This window comes from Camelina sativa, chromosome 8 (genome assembly GCF_000633955.1).
Source record: "Camelina sativa cultivar DH55 chromosome 8, Cs, whole genome shotgun sequence".
Taxonomy (NCBI): Eukaryota; Viridiplantae; Streptophyta; class Magnoliopsida; order Brassicales; family Brassicaceae; genus Camelina; species Camelina sativa.
The window spans coordinates 21300135-21316264 of record NC_025692.1 but is presented as its reverse complement, the minus strand read 5'-3'; the positions used below and the strand labels follow the sequence as shown (position 1 = coordinate 21316264).

The window sequence follows — 16130 nt, the reverse complement described above, 5'->3', positions numbered from 1 at the left end:
TGCTTAGACTCGTTTATGTTTTTATTCATTTTCGCTTCTTGTCATGCATTCTCGTTTCTAGTTCTGTGACTCATTTTCGTTTTGTATTGTCATCATTCTAGGACTGTTAGACAAACACTCTCTTTGAATTGGCTTGACTTGTGATTTCTTGATTGCATCTTAATTGTTAGTAAAGTTTTCCAACTTGATTGACACCTTAAGTATTACAACTGCATAAGGTTAATTGAACCTTCTAGGACATACAAAAATCCTAATATCAGTGTCTTTAGAGGCTTTGTTTCCTCCATTCAAGAACTAATCTACTTTGGTTGAGCTTGTTAGCTCCCATCTATCCCATTATCCATGGTTTGAGCTTGATAGCTCCCATCATCCCATTATCCATGGTTTGAGCTTGTTAGCTCCCATCTATCCCTTCATTTATGTTTAGCTTCTGCTTTAGTTATTGTTGTTGCTTTACCATTTGCTCAAGTGGCTTGGTTTGTTTGGACTTTTGATAGCCATTTGTACCTTCTCCTTGAGGAGGAAGAACTCTTTTAATTTGAATGAAATCCTAGTTTGACCAAAATAAATAAATAACCATCTCCTTCAACTTTTCATAATCGTTCTCTACGACACTTCCATTTTATAAGATCTATTGGTTTGTTTTTCATTCCATAGATCTCACTGAAAGGTATTATTTTTTAAGAAGTAAATCCAGATGTTAAACTGCTAATCAGTTCTTGAAATCTCCAATCAAATCTCCTTGTTGGTAGTCTAGATTTTTTCAATTATCTTCGTCAGTTGGTTTACACATTCTCTGGTTACTAGGTTTTACAAATCTTTGTTAATTTCCCTTAATCTAGATTAGAATTGTTTATCAATCTCAGTTAATCTCTGCTTAATAGGTTTTACACATTTCGATATATATGTTGTGTAAGTTTTTGATGTGAACGTTTTAATGTCTCACTTGGTAGAATTAGAGAATGATAACTTCTGAATTTTCTTCTATCAGTGTACCTACATATGGATCGTTCAAGATTACCTGTGCTGCATCCTTCTCAGCTAACTGGAGCTAAATGGTATGGTTTTTTTTTTCAAAATAACATTGATTAAATCACATAGTTATAATTCATAAAGTAATTTACTTGAATGAGCAGGTTTAAACACTATACACAAGTATCAACTGTAATAGAAGAAAAGTGCTTCCTTTTTACAAACGAACACGGTTTTTATTGTTTAAGGTGTTATTTTTGTGTTATATTGTGTTATATTTCCTCAGCATATTCTATATATAAATGGTTTCTAATGATAATCATAATTTGTGATTGCTTTGTTTTTTTCCAGAAAAAGTTGTCACCTCAAAGGTATGATAGGCGATGCAAAGAATGGAGGAGCAAAACCATATTGGATTATGTCTAATTCTTGGACAATTATGCAATCACATTGGGCAACACCAAAAGCGAAAGAAACTAGTGAGAAGGTTTGTGCTTCTCGAATGTCTGATCTCAATGGTTTGGACCCACATTCACACTTAGCAGGTTCACGTTCATATGTCGAAGTTCAAGTCAAAATGTCTAGATCCAACACCACTACCAAGACCATCCATCGTATCTAGTTATTGTGATTTCTTTTTATCTTTTGTATTGTTTAGGTTGTATTTATATTAAATTTGTGTTCATGAATTGAGTTCGTTGTTGATGGTTTGTTTAATATGTATATATGTATACGTACTTGTATAGAGTTGGTACCAAAATCCAATGGTTGTTACTACAATTTGACTTCATGAATTGGAAGCAGAAACCAGGTACGCAATCAGATTCAGATCTATGCAAGCGAGCTTCTGTCAAAATCTGGTTGTGGCCTGCCTCGTGTTGGAGGAGTACGGCGATCTCTGGATATTCATATGAAATTGTGTATTTTATATGTTCAGTGTCTGGTTTGTAGCTAATAAAAATTTATAGCTACATAAACTCCCCAAGACCCCTAGGAGGACTATGCCTTTTCGTGGATTTTGGAGATTGGTATAACATTTTTTGAATTATTGAATCTCAAAATATGGTTGAATGTGATTCATGGGCCTAAGTTAGGCTTTTCTATTATGTAACAATTTAAGTCCATTGGGCTGTTGTATATCTGCTTCGAGTCCAAAATCCAAAAATGAATGAGTGGAAAAAATAATAGTAGTTAAGAGTAATTAAGGCCGATCGATGAAACATTAACATGTTAATACCAATATTGTTTCCAAAATTGTTGGTAAAAGAACGAGTGGAACAGAGTCGTTCTCAGTTGAAATATACAAATCTTGGTTGAACGTTCGAAGAAGACAATTTAAACGGAACAAAAAGAATCTCAGAGTTGATGATATCATTAAGCCATATTACCTTGCAAGCATCAGCGTAACGGTTGTTATATTAATGGTGGCCATATATGACAACACACGCAATAATTGCATAATACTATATAAGCTAGTCAGCTTACAACTGTCATCACATACTAACTACAGCACTAGTTAAAGAATTACGTTTCCTAAAACCAATTTGGGATTTATTAGGCCAATTTTACAAAAGCAACGAAAAAGAGGAACCCCTAAAAAACAATTCTCAGAATCAAGAAATGGATTCATCAGACTCTGTTCTTCCTCTTGCTGTTTCTGTTCATCTCCCAGTTATCGATTTCTCAGACAAAACCCTAAAACCAGGAAGCTCGAAGTGGGATGAAATGAAGATTGATGTCCGTAAAGCTCTAGAAGACTACGGTTGTTTCCAAGCTTCCTTTGACAAAGTGTCAGCGGAGCTTAGGAAGTCTGTTTTTGAAGCCGTGGAAGAGCTCTTCAAGTTGCCGATTCAGACCAGACAGAGAAACGTGTCTACGAAACCCTTCCATGGGTATCTTTCTCACAATCTTTACCAGAGTTTTGGGATCGATGACGCTAATGTTTTGGACAAGGTCAACGACTTTACTCAGCAGTTATGGCCTGATCATGGGAACACGAGTATTAGGTAATGAATGTGAAGTCAACCTTTTTTATTATTTATTTTTGCATAATAATAACATATTGATTCATATATAAACGCAATTTTCTCGAATATTTGTGTGTTTGAAATAGCGAGACGTTACACCAGTTCTCGGAGAAATTATCGGAATTGGATGTAATGGTGAGAAAAATGATAATGGAGAGTTTTGGGTTAGAGAAATACATTGATGGACATCTTAATTCTACATATAATACTCCTCGAATGATGGAGTATACAGCACCTCCTCTTCTTGATGCTGATGACGAGGAGTCAAAGGTATGTTTGCGTGCTCATACCGATAAGAACATGATCACGATACTTCATCAGCACGAAGTTAATGGTCTCGAAGTGAAGACCAAAGACGAAAAATGGATCAAAGTGAAACCATCTCAAGATCATTTCCTCGTTATGGTTGGAGATTCTCTATGTGTAAGTCCTAACTTCATCTTTTTTTTATTTTTTTCCTAACTAAGACGCACACTTAATTAATTTGAGAATAAGCAACCGTATCCTTGTTAATGTTGCAAGGCACTTTTGAATGGTCGAGTGTTTCCTCCATATCACCGAGTCATGATGATGGGAAAGGAGACAAGGTATTCGACTGCGCTGTTCTCAGTTCCAAAACCAGAAGTCACCATAGATTCACCAGAAGAGCTTGTCGACGAAGAACATCCGCGTATATTCAAACCCTATGAATACAAGGAGTTTCTTCACTTCTTGAAGCTGGACGTAGCGCTCAATCAGCTCTTCATGCTTTTGCTGCCCTCTGAAACACTTGATTTATCAGATATAATCAATAATGTATGAATTCATAACTTCGTGTTTGTTATGCGGGGTTATGTTTACTAATTTTTTTGGCTATCCTACTCAATATGTCTTCACATGCATACTCGGACACAAGAAATTTAATAACTCATCGTCACTATGAAGAGTATATATTTTTTTTTTTCCAGAAGAAAAGCAACGAGGGAAATAAATAAAAATACCATTCTCATTCTCTGGTTTATAACGGGTTATATATTACACATGTGCGGCAGAGGATATGAACACTGCAAATTCTGAAACATAAAATCTTGCTATACTTGTATAGAGTTGGTACCAAAATCCAATGGTTGTTACTTTCATGAATTGGAAGCAGAAACCGGGACACACAATCAGATTCAAATGTACGCAAGCGAGCTTCTGTCAAAATCTGGCTGTGGCCTGCCTCTTGTTGGAGTCGGCGGTCTCTGGATATTCAGCTCCTGCAACAGATTAAAATTGTGCACTTATGGGTTCAGTGTCTGGTTCGTAGCTACATAAACTAACTCTACTAGGACTGTCCGTTCTTCTACGCGAAAAGTGAAGATTTTTGGGGACTTTATTAGTAGTATCTGTGGATCACATAACTAACTACCAACTACGACTGAGTTGCTCAGTTCGTGGCCGAAACACAAGACATTATGCTACACTTGTACATACTAGGAAAATGCCTTTTACTGTTCCAGAACTATATGTGTTTCTCGTTTAGGCCAAATGTTTCTAGGAACATGACAAAGACAGTCTCCTACACTAAGGGCGGGGTTACCCGGTTTGTGGCTGAATCAAGTTTCAAGGCTTTTTTGGGAGAATGTGTTCTTGTGATGGTAGTCAAGGTGTTGATGTATGGATCTGAATTTTACTTGAAACAGAATAAGTAGTCAAAAGTGCTGTTACCTGCATCCAAGCATCGTCTCCAGAATGTTCTGGAGAATTCTCTGGAGATAAGATGGGAGGTGGAAGAGGATGAATTAACTTAGGAACAATCACCAATCCTCTGCCAACCACCAATATAGCTCCCGCATTGTTCGCAGTTCCTGTTTAGAAAAAGTATCACAATGTTTTTATTTCTTGCCTATCCAAGAATACAAACATAGATACAAGATGAAGTTTTTTGACGGGTTTTGTTTCTTCTCACCGCAGTAATTTGTGGCGGAGAAAAGCGTAATCAATTGTCCCTGTGCAAATCTTTCAAATCCATCCATTACACATTCATGGGCCCTAATAATTAGCTGCAGTTTATTCTTCTTACAGAATTCTGTGACTCTATCAGGCTGCAATATCAAGACTACGCCTTCAGTGACTAGCCCCCAATTATAATATTAATGTAAAACGACAATAAGAGCGAATAAAGTTTTACCCCAAACGTGACAAGACCAGGTCCTCTGGCATTTGGTCTTAAACCCTCGATACTATCGTTCTCTGTAGGATCAGACCTGTACTTGGAAAAATGATAGTATGACTCAGGGATGTAAGAAATAGTGATCAATATGAAAGTAGGACCAGATAGGATGGATTACCATAATAAATCCATTAGTACAAGGGATCCAGCGTCCATCGTTATGGGCCTTTCAATCTTCTCGATCTGTTCCACTGAACTGATTGACCTCCCAATTCCACCATGCATACATATAATTTTATTCTCAATAAGTGCAGCGAGAGGGAGATAATTGAAAAGTTGATTAAATCTTGTCCATGCCCAGATGCCATCATTCTCTCCCTGGTAAAAGTACAGAGCAGGCTTAGTCTAAGAAGAAAAGCTAGCGACGAAGAAATTGTATATTTCTGCAAAGAGGCAAGTACCATTCTTTCTATGCATTCAAGACGGAAACCAAATAGTGCATTAATGTCCGCAGCCTCGTGATTTCCACGAATCAAGTGAACATTCTCCGGATATTCAATCTGCAACAGGAATGTCTCAGAACAATAAAACCAAAAGGCACAATTTGAATGACACTAGTAATATGGGTGATGTGAAATGAGGCACCGTCTTGCCTTCAATGCAAGCAGCAAAGTTATCGTTTCCAGGCTGTGCTGTCCTCGGTCAACGTAATCTCCCAAAAATAAATAGTCAATATACCTGAAGCAAGTACGTTTAATGGTTCAGTGACTATTTTTGAGCAAAACTCCACATTGTTCAATCATTTGCTTAGACTTACGTGATATCACCAGCTGTTGAGGGAAATCCATATTCATCAAACAACCGCATTAAATCACCAAATTGCCCATGGAGATCTCCGAAGACTTTAATAGGAGCTTTTAGCTGAAGAACCGTTTGTTCATGCATAAATATTTGTTCAGCAGCATAACAGAGTTCGCCAACTTCGTAAGAATCCAAGAAAAACTTCCTATTGCCAGGAGGTTTCCAGTTTCGAGGTCTCAACAGCGCAGAAATGACCTACAAACAACAACATATTAGTAGGTGTTAACTCTGACAGTGTCTAGGTTGATGCTAAGAATGCACAAGAGTGATACCTTTTTATGTAGGCCTTGAGGAGACTTTTGTCTAGTGAACTTCTTGGTGGGTTGTGGCACATCGCTATTATTCATGGGAACCATCCGCCGGCTCTCATTCTGAAACTGATCCAAGCTTAACTGTCTTACCATACCGCCCAGACTGCCAACTGTCTCTTTTGCTACCACAACCTATAAAAATGAGATACTTTGGTAATCAAATAGGTAAAAGACAAGATATAATCATATAACAGTTATTAAAGCATTCACTATATTGAAAAGTATTTCGAACTAAGCAACCAATATGTGTAAGCCACAAAACAAACATTCCATAAGAAAATAAAATAAACACAAAGACAGAAATATAATTTTAGGGATAAACGTACAGCTCTTGGATGAAGCCTGACATCTCCTTCAGTTTCAGTACCATCGGTAGTAGATTCTACAGTTGGCGAGTTGGCATCAGAGGTAGAGGGTTCATCCAGAGTACCAGCTCCTAATTGTGCTGCTCGCCAAACAGAGCTAGCAACCTCTGCTTCAGCTGCAGAAGCCTCCGTCAATTTCTCCAATGAATTTTCGTCCAAGCTGATATTGTTAAAGAGAAACGAAAGATAAGTCATGCTCAAACAACTAGACACAGATAAGCACAAACCAAAAAGAGTGTAAGAAATGTGATAGACCTCAGTCCCTCAGACATGGGGGTGGCTGGTTCAAAGCCGGTAGGAGGTCGGGGAGCATAAGAAAACCTAGGAGTAGAGCTTTGTTGGGTTCTATCAGATGCTAGCAAAGGAGAACTGATGTCTGACTGGAATGTTGAATTTTCAGCGACTAGAAAATCGTCAAGCAACACATCTGTGCGGAAAGAAAATTACAGCAATCATCAAATACTGAGAAATAGTTAGATGACTTAAGGAATTGACTTAAACTATGAGATATGAGAATTGTAAGTTACCAAAGAATCAATTTGACCAAGTTAGGAATCTTGAAACAACAAGACTATATGTACCGCAATAAACTTACGCATCTTGTTATTTTAAAAGAAAAATATCAGGCTAACCTCCTCTAAGACCACCATGCACATAAATACGGATGCCAACTGATGCGGCGCCATGGCGACAGCGTCGCATAAGTTCAAAAGACGGATCTTGATCGATTTGCCCCTTGTTGCCGCGTGCAGAAGTAACTTGCCCATTTCTATCCAACCATACACCGGCAGCAGTATCAAGCACTGGGAGAAGAAAGATTCCAAAACAGTTAGAAAGAGCAAAAATGGAGAACAGGGACCCTCATCTCCGGAAAAGGCTTGTGAAACAAAATCCACACAAAACAGCCATTGAGCATTACCAGCAACAGATGATTCAGCGTCTATTACACGACCTCCTCTCAGAACACCTCCACTAACATGTAATCTTGCACCTACAAAAACCTGATAACAAAGGCAATCAAGGAACTCATTGCAATAGTATTGTAAATGAAAATCAAATGTCTCATCAATCATTTCATTTAGATGGAAAACAACAGTCAACTCAGTTTCTAAAGCTACAATTTGCAGTCCTCTATGATACTAGAGTTGGTCAACACTTCAGAAGTTAGTTTTTTATATGTTTCAAAACTGAAGAAAGATTTGGTTTACCGCTGCATGCTGATATCTTGGAGAAGGAGCTACACCTGGAGCCAGAGTCCATTCCCACTGACCATTTCTATGCATTAGTAGCCCATAAGCATCTCCCAGTGGCTGCACACACAGGAACTCATAAAGGAATATACCAGAATTCATTAAAAAAAAAATTGAAGACATAACTATCTTAACATTTGGATCTCAAAGCAAACATAAGCAAAGCGCTAAAAATTCGAGATGAATTTAGCTCTATGTTGGAAAAAGAAAGTCTACAAATTTCTGCACAAGAGATTAATGGAGGATAAAAGCATACCGCTCCCAAGGTGTCTCTTCCACCGCAGAGCAAAAACATGCCATCAGAACGAGCACTGCCAGAAGCATACCTATGCAGCATATCAAATATCAAAAAATCAGCAGGAGAACAGATGTTCTGCAATAGCCATTCAAATCACTTTAATGACTAACATTCTAGCACTTGGTCGGTCACCGTCTGGGTTCAATCTCTGCCATACATATGGTTTCTGAGCTGTATCCAGTGCCCAAGCGTCAGAAAGAGCTCGTTTCCCTGTTCATACACAGAAGAAAAAAAATTGTTAGGATATCTTGATTCTTTAAGAAACAAACAGAATAGTGAAAAGTAAAAGTCTCCATATAGAAACAGAATAATGAAAAGAGACATATTCTTACCATCATTTCCGGTGACTGTAACAAGATACCTCTGAGAAACTAAATCCATAACATGGCCATAACGGGGGCCTGGACCCTCCCCTTGAACCACTACCCTGAACACGCATTAAAACGAAATAATTTTTGACATCAGTAACATAGATGATAGCAAAGAGCGACGGAACTGGGAAATTTGCAAAGGATCTTTCACCTGTGCCACTTGAACTTATCATTAGTCATGTCAAGAACATAAAGATCATCAGTAGAATGCCCGGCCGGGCCAATGCCACCCTGTTAATTAGACAAACATAAGCATTCCCATAGGACAGAGACATTTACGCATTGGTAGAAACAAGAAAAAGAACCTGAAAAACGACCATGGTGCCAACTGCAGCTGCGGCGTGAGCAGCCCTAGGAGACGGAGGCTCACCAGCCGGTTTAAGCCTGCACAATTCCGGAAATAGCCAATCTTCCATGAAACCAATGTGGATTTTGCAAGAAAACAGTAAAACCAAACACAACAACACTGAATCTCTTTGTTTACCTTGTCCACTTCCTAGTCAGAACATCATACGAATGCACGGAATTGGTAACGCCAGCTAACCCTAGAAAACAGAACAACCCCAGCAACGCAAGCAGCATCAGGCAACTCCAGATCAAGGCCGAAAAAAAAAACGAAAAAAAAAAAAGGAAATTTAAAATTCAAATTAGGGAAACTTACTGATCCCAGGAACGGAAGAAGAACCGCCACCCTCAATAGCGGTGGCGCCGCCAAAGAGTATAAGGCGAGGACCGTGAGTCTTGGTAGCAGCAACCGAGGTAAGAGTATGAGCGCATCTAGGACCAGGAGCATCTTCTTCATCATCCCAAAAGGTTTCTAGGGCTTTATACTGAGGAGCTGGATGTAGCCACGGTTTCGACCCCATGGAAACCACTTTTTCAAAATCGCCCACGCAACAGGAACGACCAGAAAATAAGAAAAAAAACGAAAACCCAGAAAAGCGAAATCAAAAAAAGTAAAGAGAGTATACGGCACTGATGAAAGAACTTGAGAGAGTAGTAAACTCTCAGATCGGACACGGGGGGAATAAGAGACTTCACGGCGGACAACGGTGGCGAGTTACGACGGACTCTCTCTGTCTGTCTTCTCCCCAAGTAAAACCTTTCTTTTTTTTTCTATATATTTTTTTTTTTTTTGAATTAAATGAAAAAATCTCCGGCGATTTTTTGGAGGACAGAGTTTTCTTCGGATAGAAAAAGGTATGCGTCTGCGCTGAGCTGTACTCTTTTTTACTCTTCTCTTCTTTAGTCAACGGCTTTTTTTTATATGTTCATGAATTGTCTGTCCAGTATATACCCCTCAAGGCTCAAGATATATATATATATATATATCTTCTTGTACTAGTAATTTCGATCACTCAGATGTCTTCTTGTACTAGTAGTGTTATACTTAACGTCTCTATTAGTAAATCTGAATATCTCAAAATTTTAAATCTACAGAAAATTTCAAGAAAAAAAACATTTTTATATTGGAACACTTTATAGAAACTTTTTAAAGTTTGAATTTTTTTTTTTTCTTTTTCTTTTAGAAGAACATTTTATAAACTTTTCAAAAACAATTTACTAAATTATAGTAAAAAATTGAAATTTATGTTAGCATTTAACTTTTTTTTTTTTGTAAAATTTGTAAATTAAAAGAAAATAATACTTACAAAACTCAATTCCCAAAGAAATTTGTGTGGCCGTTAGCAGAAGCGACAAAAATCACATATTTTTACGTTACATTAGTCAAATTGTTTGAACAAAAGATAAATAAAGACTTAGTTTTCTCGTAACGTAACGTAAAAACAAAAAGAACCACGTGGATCACAAACCATTATTCAAGTAAAGCACAACTGTTCATAGGAACTTGAAGTATATCTTAAAATCATCTAAAGACTCTCTGACACTTAAATTATGAATATCAAAATACGGTGATATGAAGACTCGCCCAACTAGAATATATAAAAAAAAAAAACACACTTATTATGACATTACCCCATTAACAACATAGTAAAGATTTGTTGCTGGGTTTGTTGTGATACTATACTCATGAAAGACAATGAATGTATGTATCATTAATCCAAGTAGATAAGAGTGACAGGCATATGGTAAATATTATTGACAAATGTATCTTAATGTACTTTATGCTTTTATTCTGTTGGATTAGTTTTGAAATTAGATCCCAAAAATGTAGACCCCGTTAAACAAATCTATATATATCACATACTTCACGCATGTGCAGATGTGTTAATTCACCCTCGTCCTACAAATCACAAATGTTATAGGTCTAGCTACAAATATACTTTCGTCAGAAACTCTCGTCAACCTAAAATGGCGGCTTTGCGAAACTTATAGGACAAATCACAAATATTATAGGTCTATCTACAAATACGCTTTCGTCGAAAACTCTCGTCAACCTAAAATGGCTAATAGGGAAGAGAAAGCATATTGGCACCAAAAAAGTAGAAAACTTTGGCTTGCAGAAGGAGATAAAAATATAAAATTCTTCCATGTTTCCACAAAACAAAAAAGGGTAAGGAACAAAATCACTGGCATCCTTAATCAACTTGGAGTTTGGGTTAATAGAGAAGATAGAATAGAAAAAGTAGTGGTGGAGTATTTTGACAATCTCTTTTCTTCCTCGAATGCGAGCGACCCTACATTGGCCATAAAGGATGTACCTACATTGGTCACACCTGCTATGAACAAGCATCTCACGAAAGAAATCTCAGAAGAGAAGGTCAAACGAGCTTTGTTCTCCCTGAATCCGGGAAAAGCTCCCCGGCCGGATGGGATGACTACTTGTTCTTCTAAAATTTTTGGAAAACCATAAAAGACGATCTCACTAAGATGGTGAAAAACTTCTTTAGCTCTGGAATTTTTGATAGCAAGCTAAATGAAACAAATATATGTTTAATCCCGAAAGGAGAATGACCTCGTGAAATATCAAAATTTTGCCCTATTAGCCTCTATAAGTTGAGCTATAAGGTGATCTCAAAAATTTTGAGTTTACGACTCAAAAATTTTGAGTTTACGACTCAAAATTTTTGAGTTTACGACTCAAAATTTTTGAGTTTACGACTCAAAACGTTTTTGTAGGAACTTATATCTGAGACCCAATTTGCCTTTGTGGCAGGAAGATTAATCACATATAATATCTTCATTGCTCAGGAAAATTTTCATGCCCTCTGTTCCAACCAGGCCAACCGGGAAATTTTTTTGGCAATTAAGATGGATGATATGCTCAAATTGTAATACCCTAATGGTACTAACAGCCTTGCAGTTGTAATACTCTATGGGTCGAATCCACAGAGACTCTAGATCACACAATAAACATATTAATCTTTTAATTATGCTAAATCAAAATATTAAATTAAAAATAATGCAAAAACAGAATTAAAGTGTTGTAAATTCAGGAATTAAAAACACTAGGTCTAGGAAAATTCTCAGGAATTTATGGAATATTAAATCAATCAATAAATTAAGATTCAATCAATTAAAAACAGATCTAGAACTCTAAACTCTTTTGTAAAATAAATCAGTTCTCACTGCAAATATTATCTAAGTTTAAAACCCGAAAATCCAAATCTCTTTGCAAAATTCAAGTTAAAACCAGCTTTGAAAACAGGTTTAGCTTGTTCACAAAATTACTAAATCAAATCTTTTTGCAAGAAATAATTTTGCTCATCAAAGGTTTTATCAGAAAAATCAATTATATTCTCATATCAATTAATAATACTAAGATTTAAATCCAGATGACTAATCAAAGATCTAGTATTAAGAACAACTAAAGATGAAGATCACAAAAGATAAAGAATCCTAAATAATAACATATCTAATAAACCATAAAAACCCTATGAAAACCCTGAACCTAACTAGAGATCTACTCAGACATGATTAATGAAACAAAAACCATGAATAAAATAGATATCATTAAGAAATTAGAAGAAGAAGTAAAGGAATTTTGAATCTTTTCTGAAGGAGTCTTGATTCTTCTCTCCAAAAACTCTCTCAAAATCTCTCAGGGTTCTCTCTCAAAAGTTGCAGGAAAATAAAGCTTAGGTCTAAACAATGACCATAAAAATCCTATATATACTAGTTTACACTAATGGGGCTTTAATTGCAAATAAGGAAAATTTGGGCAATTTTTCTAAATCTTCTAAAACTCGTGGGAAAAACTTCTGATTGGCTTGTGGGAACTGCATCGATCAATGTTGTGACTGCATCGGTCGATGCATACTCTTGAACTCGTCTCCCAACTTTGTAGCTCAGCTTCAATGCTTGATTATGCTCCAAATCTTCTTATCTAGCTCAATTATGTTCCATATGTGCCAATGAGTACATAATCCTATAAAGACTCAAAAACAACCTAGAAGACAACTCAAAAGACTCAAAAAGCACACTTATATCATGGTTAAAAATCATAAAAACCATGATATATCAACGGACGTGAGTAAAGCTTATGATAGTGTGGAATGGAATTTCCTAAAAGTTTTGATGGAAAAAATGGGTTTGATCAAAAATGGGTGGGTTGGATAATGCAAAGCATTACCTCCGTTTCTTACCGAAATTTGATCAATGGGATCCCAAGGGACGGATTATGCCAACATGGGGGATTCGTCAAGGGGACCCAATATCCCCATATCTATTCATACTTTGTACAGAGGCGCTAATCGCTCAGATTAAGAATGCTAAAAAAGAGGGGAATATCCAGGGATTACGTATTTCAAACGCAAGCCCACGGATTTCCCACTTACTTTTTGCAGATGACAGTTTAATCTTCTGTAGAGCCGATCCTCACCAATGCAAAGAAATTATCGATATAATCCGCTTTTATGGCGAGACATCCAGACAAGAAATTAAATTTTCCAAATCTTCCATCATGCTTGGAACCAAAGTCTCTTCCCATATACGACAAGAGATCAAATCTATTGTTGAGATATCACAAGAAGGAGGCATGGGTACATACTTGGGTCTCCCCGAGAATATTCATGGGTCAAAGGCAAGTCTTTGCATTCGTGAGGGATAAACTCCATAAAAGGGTAAACTTATGGACCTCAAAATCCCTTTCTAAAGGAGGCAAGGAAGTCATGATAAAATCAGTGGCACAAGCAATTCGGACATAAGTAATGTCGTGTTTTCTCTTACCAAAAGCTATATGTTCAGAATTAAGTAGCGCCATAGCCGATTTCTGATGGAGCAATAAAGCAGTTAGTAAAAGACTACATTGGATCTCATGGGAGCAAATGTGTACTCAACTCTCGGAAGGTGGGCTATGCTTCCGAACCACTAGAAGAATTTAATCTTGCTCTGTTGGCAAAGCAGCTATGGAGATTGTTCAGATATCCAGATTCTCTCCTTAGTCAAGTTCTTAAAGGGAGATACTTTCGATATTGTAGTCAATTAAAGATACAAGTATCAAATCGACCTTTATATGGTTAGAGGAGCATGTTGGCGGCAAAACATGTTCTCTCGTACGGACTCCGTAAGACCATAAGCTCGAGGTTCAATATGTGCATATGGACTGAACCATGGATCCTAGATACGTCAGCGCGGCCGCCACAAGGGTTAACTAATGAGAGAAATCTCTTGATTTGTGTTAACACCTTCATTGATTTCAACACAAAAAGTGGAAAATGCAGCGTCTTCGGAAACTTTTCCCCCTGAAAGAAATTACCCTTATTTTGGGAATTAAATCGAGCTTAAATGCCTTGAGGGACAGGTATTTGTGGACCTTGACAAAGTCTGAGAATTATACTGTTAAGTCTGTATAAGAAGTCGCGAGAGCCATCTCTCCCCCGTTTGTGACCTCCCTCCTCAGGGACCTAGTGTTACGACACTCAAGGCGCAAGCATGGAAGTTAAAAACATCACGAAATCTGAAGCATTTCGTGTGGCAATGTGTGAATGGGTGTTTGGCAACATGCCAACACTTGCATTATCGCCATATTGGTAGAGATAAGGATTGTCCTAGATGTGGAGCACAGGAGTAAACTATAAATTATATGCTATTTGAATGCCCTCCAGCACGTCAAGTGTGGGCTTTATCGACAACCCCTACCAATCCTATGGTGTTTCCCTCATCTTCCCTATACAGTAACCTCGATTTTCTATATGGGAGCGGTAGAGATTATGGTGCACTTGATCAAAATCTGCGGACATTCCCTTGGGTGATGTGGTACATTTGGAAGGCAAGAAACAAGAAAGTGTTTGAAAATATCTCTGAGTCTCCACAAGATACAGTGGAAAAAGCTATCCAAGAAGAAGAAGTTTGGAGAAGAGAAAATAATAGAAACTTAGCACCAGCGGTAGTAGAAGCAGGCATACCTTCGACCCCAATTCCACGAGAATCTCTTGTATGCTTTATAGACGGATCTTGGCATACAAAGGTGGATAGGAGTGGGCATGGTTGGATTGCATCTGTAGGTGATAGAATCCTGCACATGGAACTAAAAGGATCGCGCAGAACCCTATCCCCTTTACATGCAGAGTTAGATACCCTTATTTGGGCTATAGAGTGCTTGTTAGTGTTGGACTTTGACAAAGCTCTTTTTGCTACGGATTGTTTAGACCTCCTAATGATGACGTCTAATATCGAGGATTGGTCGACCTTTTCATCAGAATTGAAGGATTTTACTCATTTCAGAGATAGATTTGCTAAGTTTAATATTAGTTATATTCCTCGAGAGAATAATATCCGTGCCAATAAACTTGCAAAATGTGCAAGAGCACGAGGTTTCTGTTTTTTCTATTTAATCTCGTCGGTTCTTAATTGGCTCTCCGATAAGTTAATATACGAGGTTTGATTGTAAAAAAAAAAAAAACGCTTTTTACATAGACCCACCAACAACAGTGACAGTGAGTAGCGTCTGAAGTTTTTACCGTCAGTAATCTCAAGTGGGGTTGCTACGATCGGTCACTACCAAACAAACACCAGCACCAGCGTTATACGTCAATGATGACGTGGCCAAATAAGAGTGGACGTTCACATAAACCCCTGCCCACGGCCGTTATTGTAATCTTCTTCGTTTTTCCAAATATACCCTCGATCTTACGAAGACGTTCGAGCATAGCATAGGTAATGAATACGGATATAGCTTCTGGTCTAGAAAAGAGACTTGCTGGCTCAGTCGACGTGATTGTGGTGAATCCACCTTATGTGCCAACACCCGAATATGAAGTTGGAATGGAAGGTATTGCCTCTGCTTGGGCTGGAGGGGTAAAATGGCAGGACAGTATTAGACAAAATCTTGCCCGTGGTTCATATTTTGCTGTCAGAGAAAGGTTGGTTCTACTTAGTGACGTTAATTTCAAATTTCCCGGCAGAGATTAGTCTGATGATGAGAGAAAAGGGTTACTCAGCGGGAATTGTGGTTCAGAGATCAACGGAAGAGGAGAATATCTTAATCCTTAAGTTCTTGATAGACAAGGATGAGGAGAGCCAGGACAAGGAGATATCATCATCATCGTTTGTTTCACAGTTTTCAAAATCTATATCATCGCTTAGGAGCATACTTTGTGTCAACTAAATGAGATAAAAGTCAAACTCTTCCTTCTGTT

General features: G+C 37.6%; 2 protein-coding genes and 1 pseudogene across 2 annotated transcripts; 2 read left to right on the top strand and 1 right to left on the bottom strand.

The window, feature by feature from the left end:
- LOC104707780 lies at positions 2501-3907 on the top strand (annotated as a pseudogene).
- LOC104707779 (serine/threonine-protein phosphatase BSL1) lies at positions 3967-9794 on the bottom strand. The gene is made up of 21 exons (XM_019228611.1): positions 9251-9794; positions 9074-9134; positions 8895-8973; positions 8741-8820; positions 8551-8645; positions 8329-8428; positions 8177-8246; positions 7879-7980; positions 7590-7671; positions 7303-7473; positions 6926-7097; positions 6632-6830; positions 6267-6437; positions 5951-6189; positions 5787-5871; positions 5595-5693; positions 5312-5511; positions 5152-5227; positions 4930-5065; positions 4689-4828; positions 3967-4237 (listed from the first exon to the last, which is right to left on the bottom strand). Exons 1-21 carry the CDS (start codon positions 9453-9455, stop codon positions 4154-4156), a joined length of 2646 nt encoding a protein of 881 aa, XP_019084156.1. The 5' UTR covers positions 9456-9794; the 3' UTR covers positions 3967-4153.
- Positions 15652-16099, top strand: LOC104709778. The gene is made up of 2 exons (XM_010426338.1): positions 15652-15763; positions 15849-16099. Exons 1-2 carry the CDS (start codon positions 15652-15654, stop codon positions 16097-16099), a joined length of 363 nt encoding a protein of 120 aa, XP_010424640.1.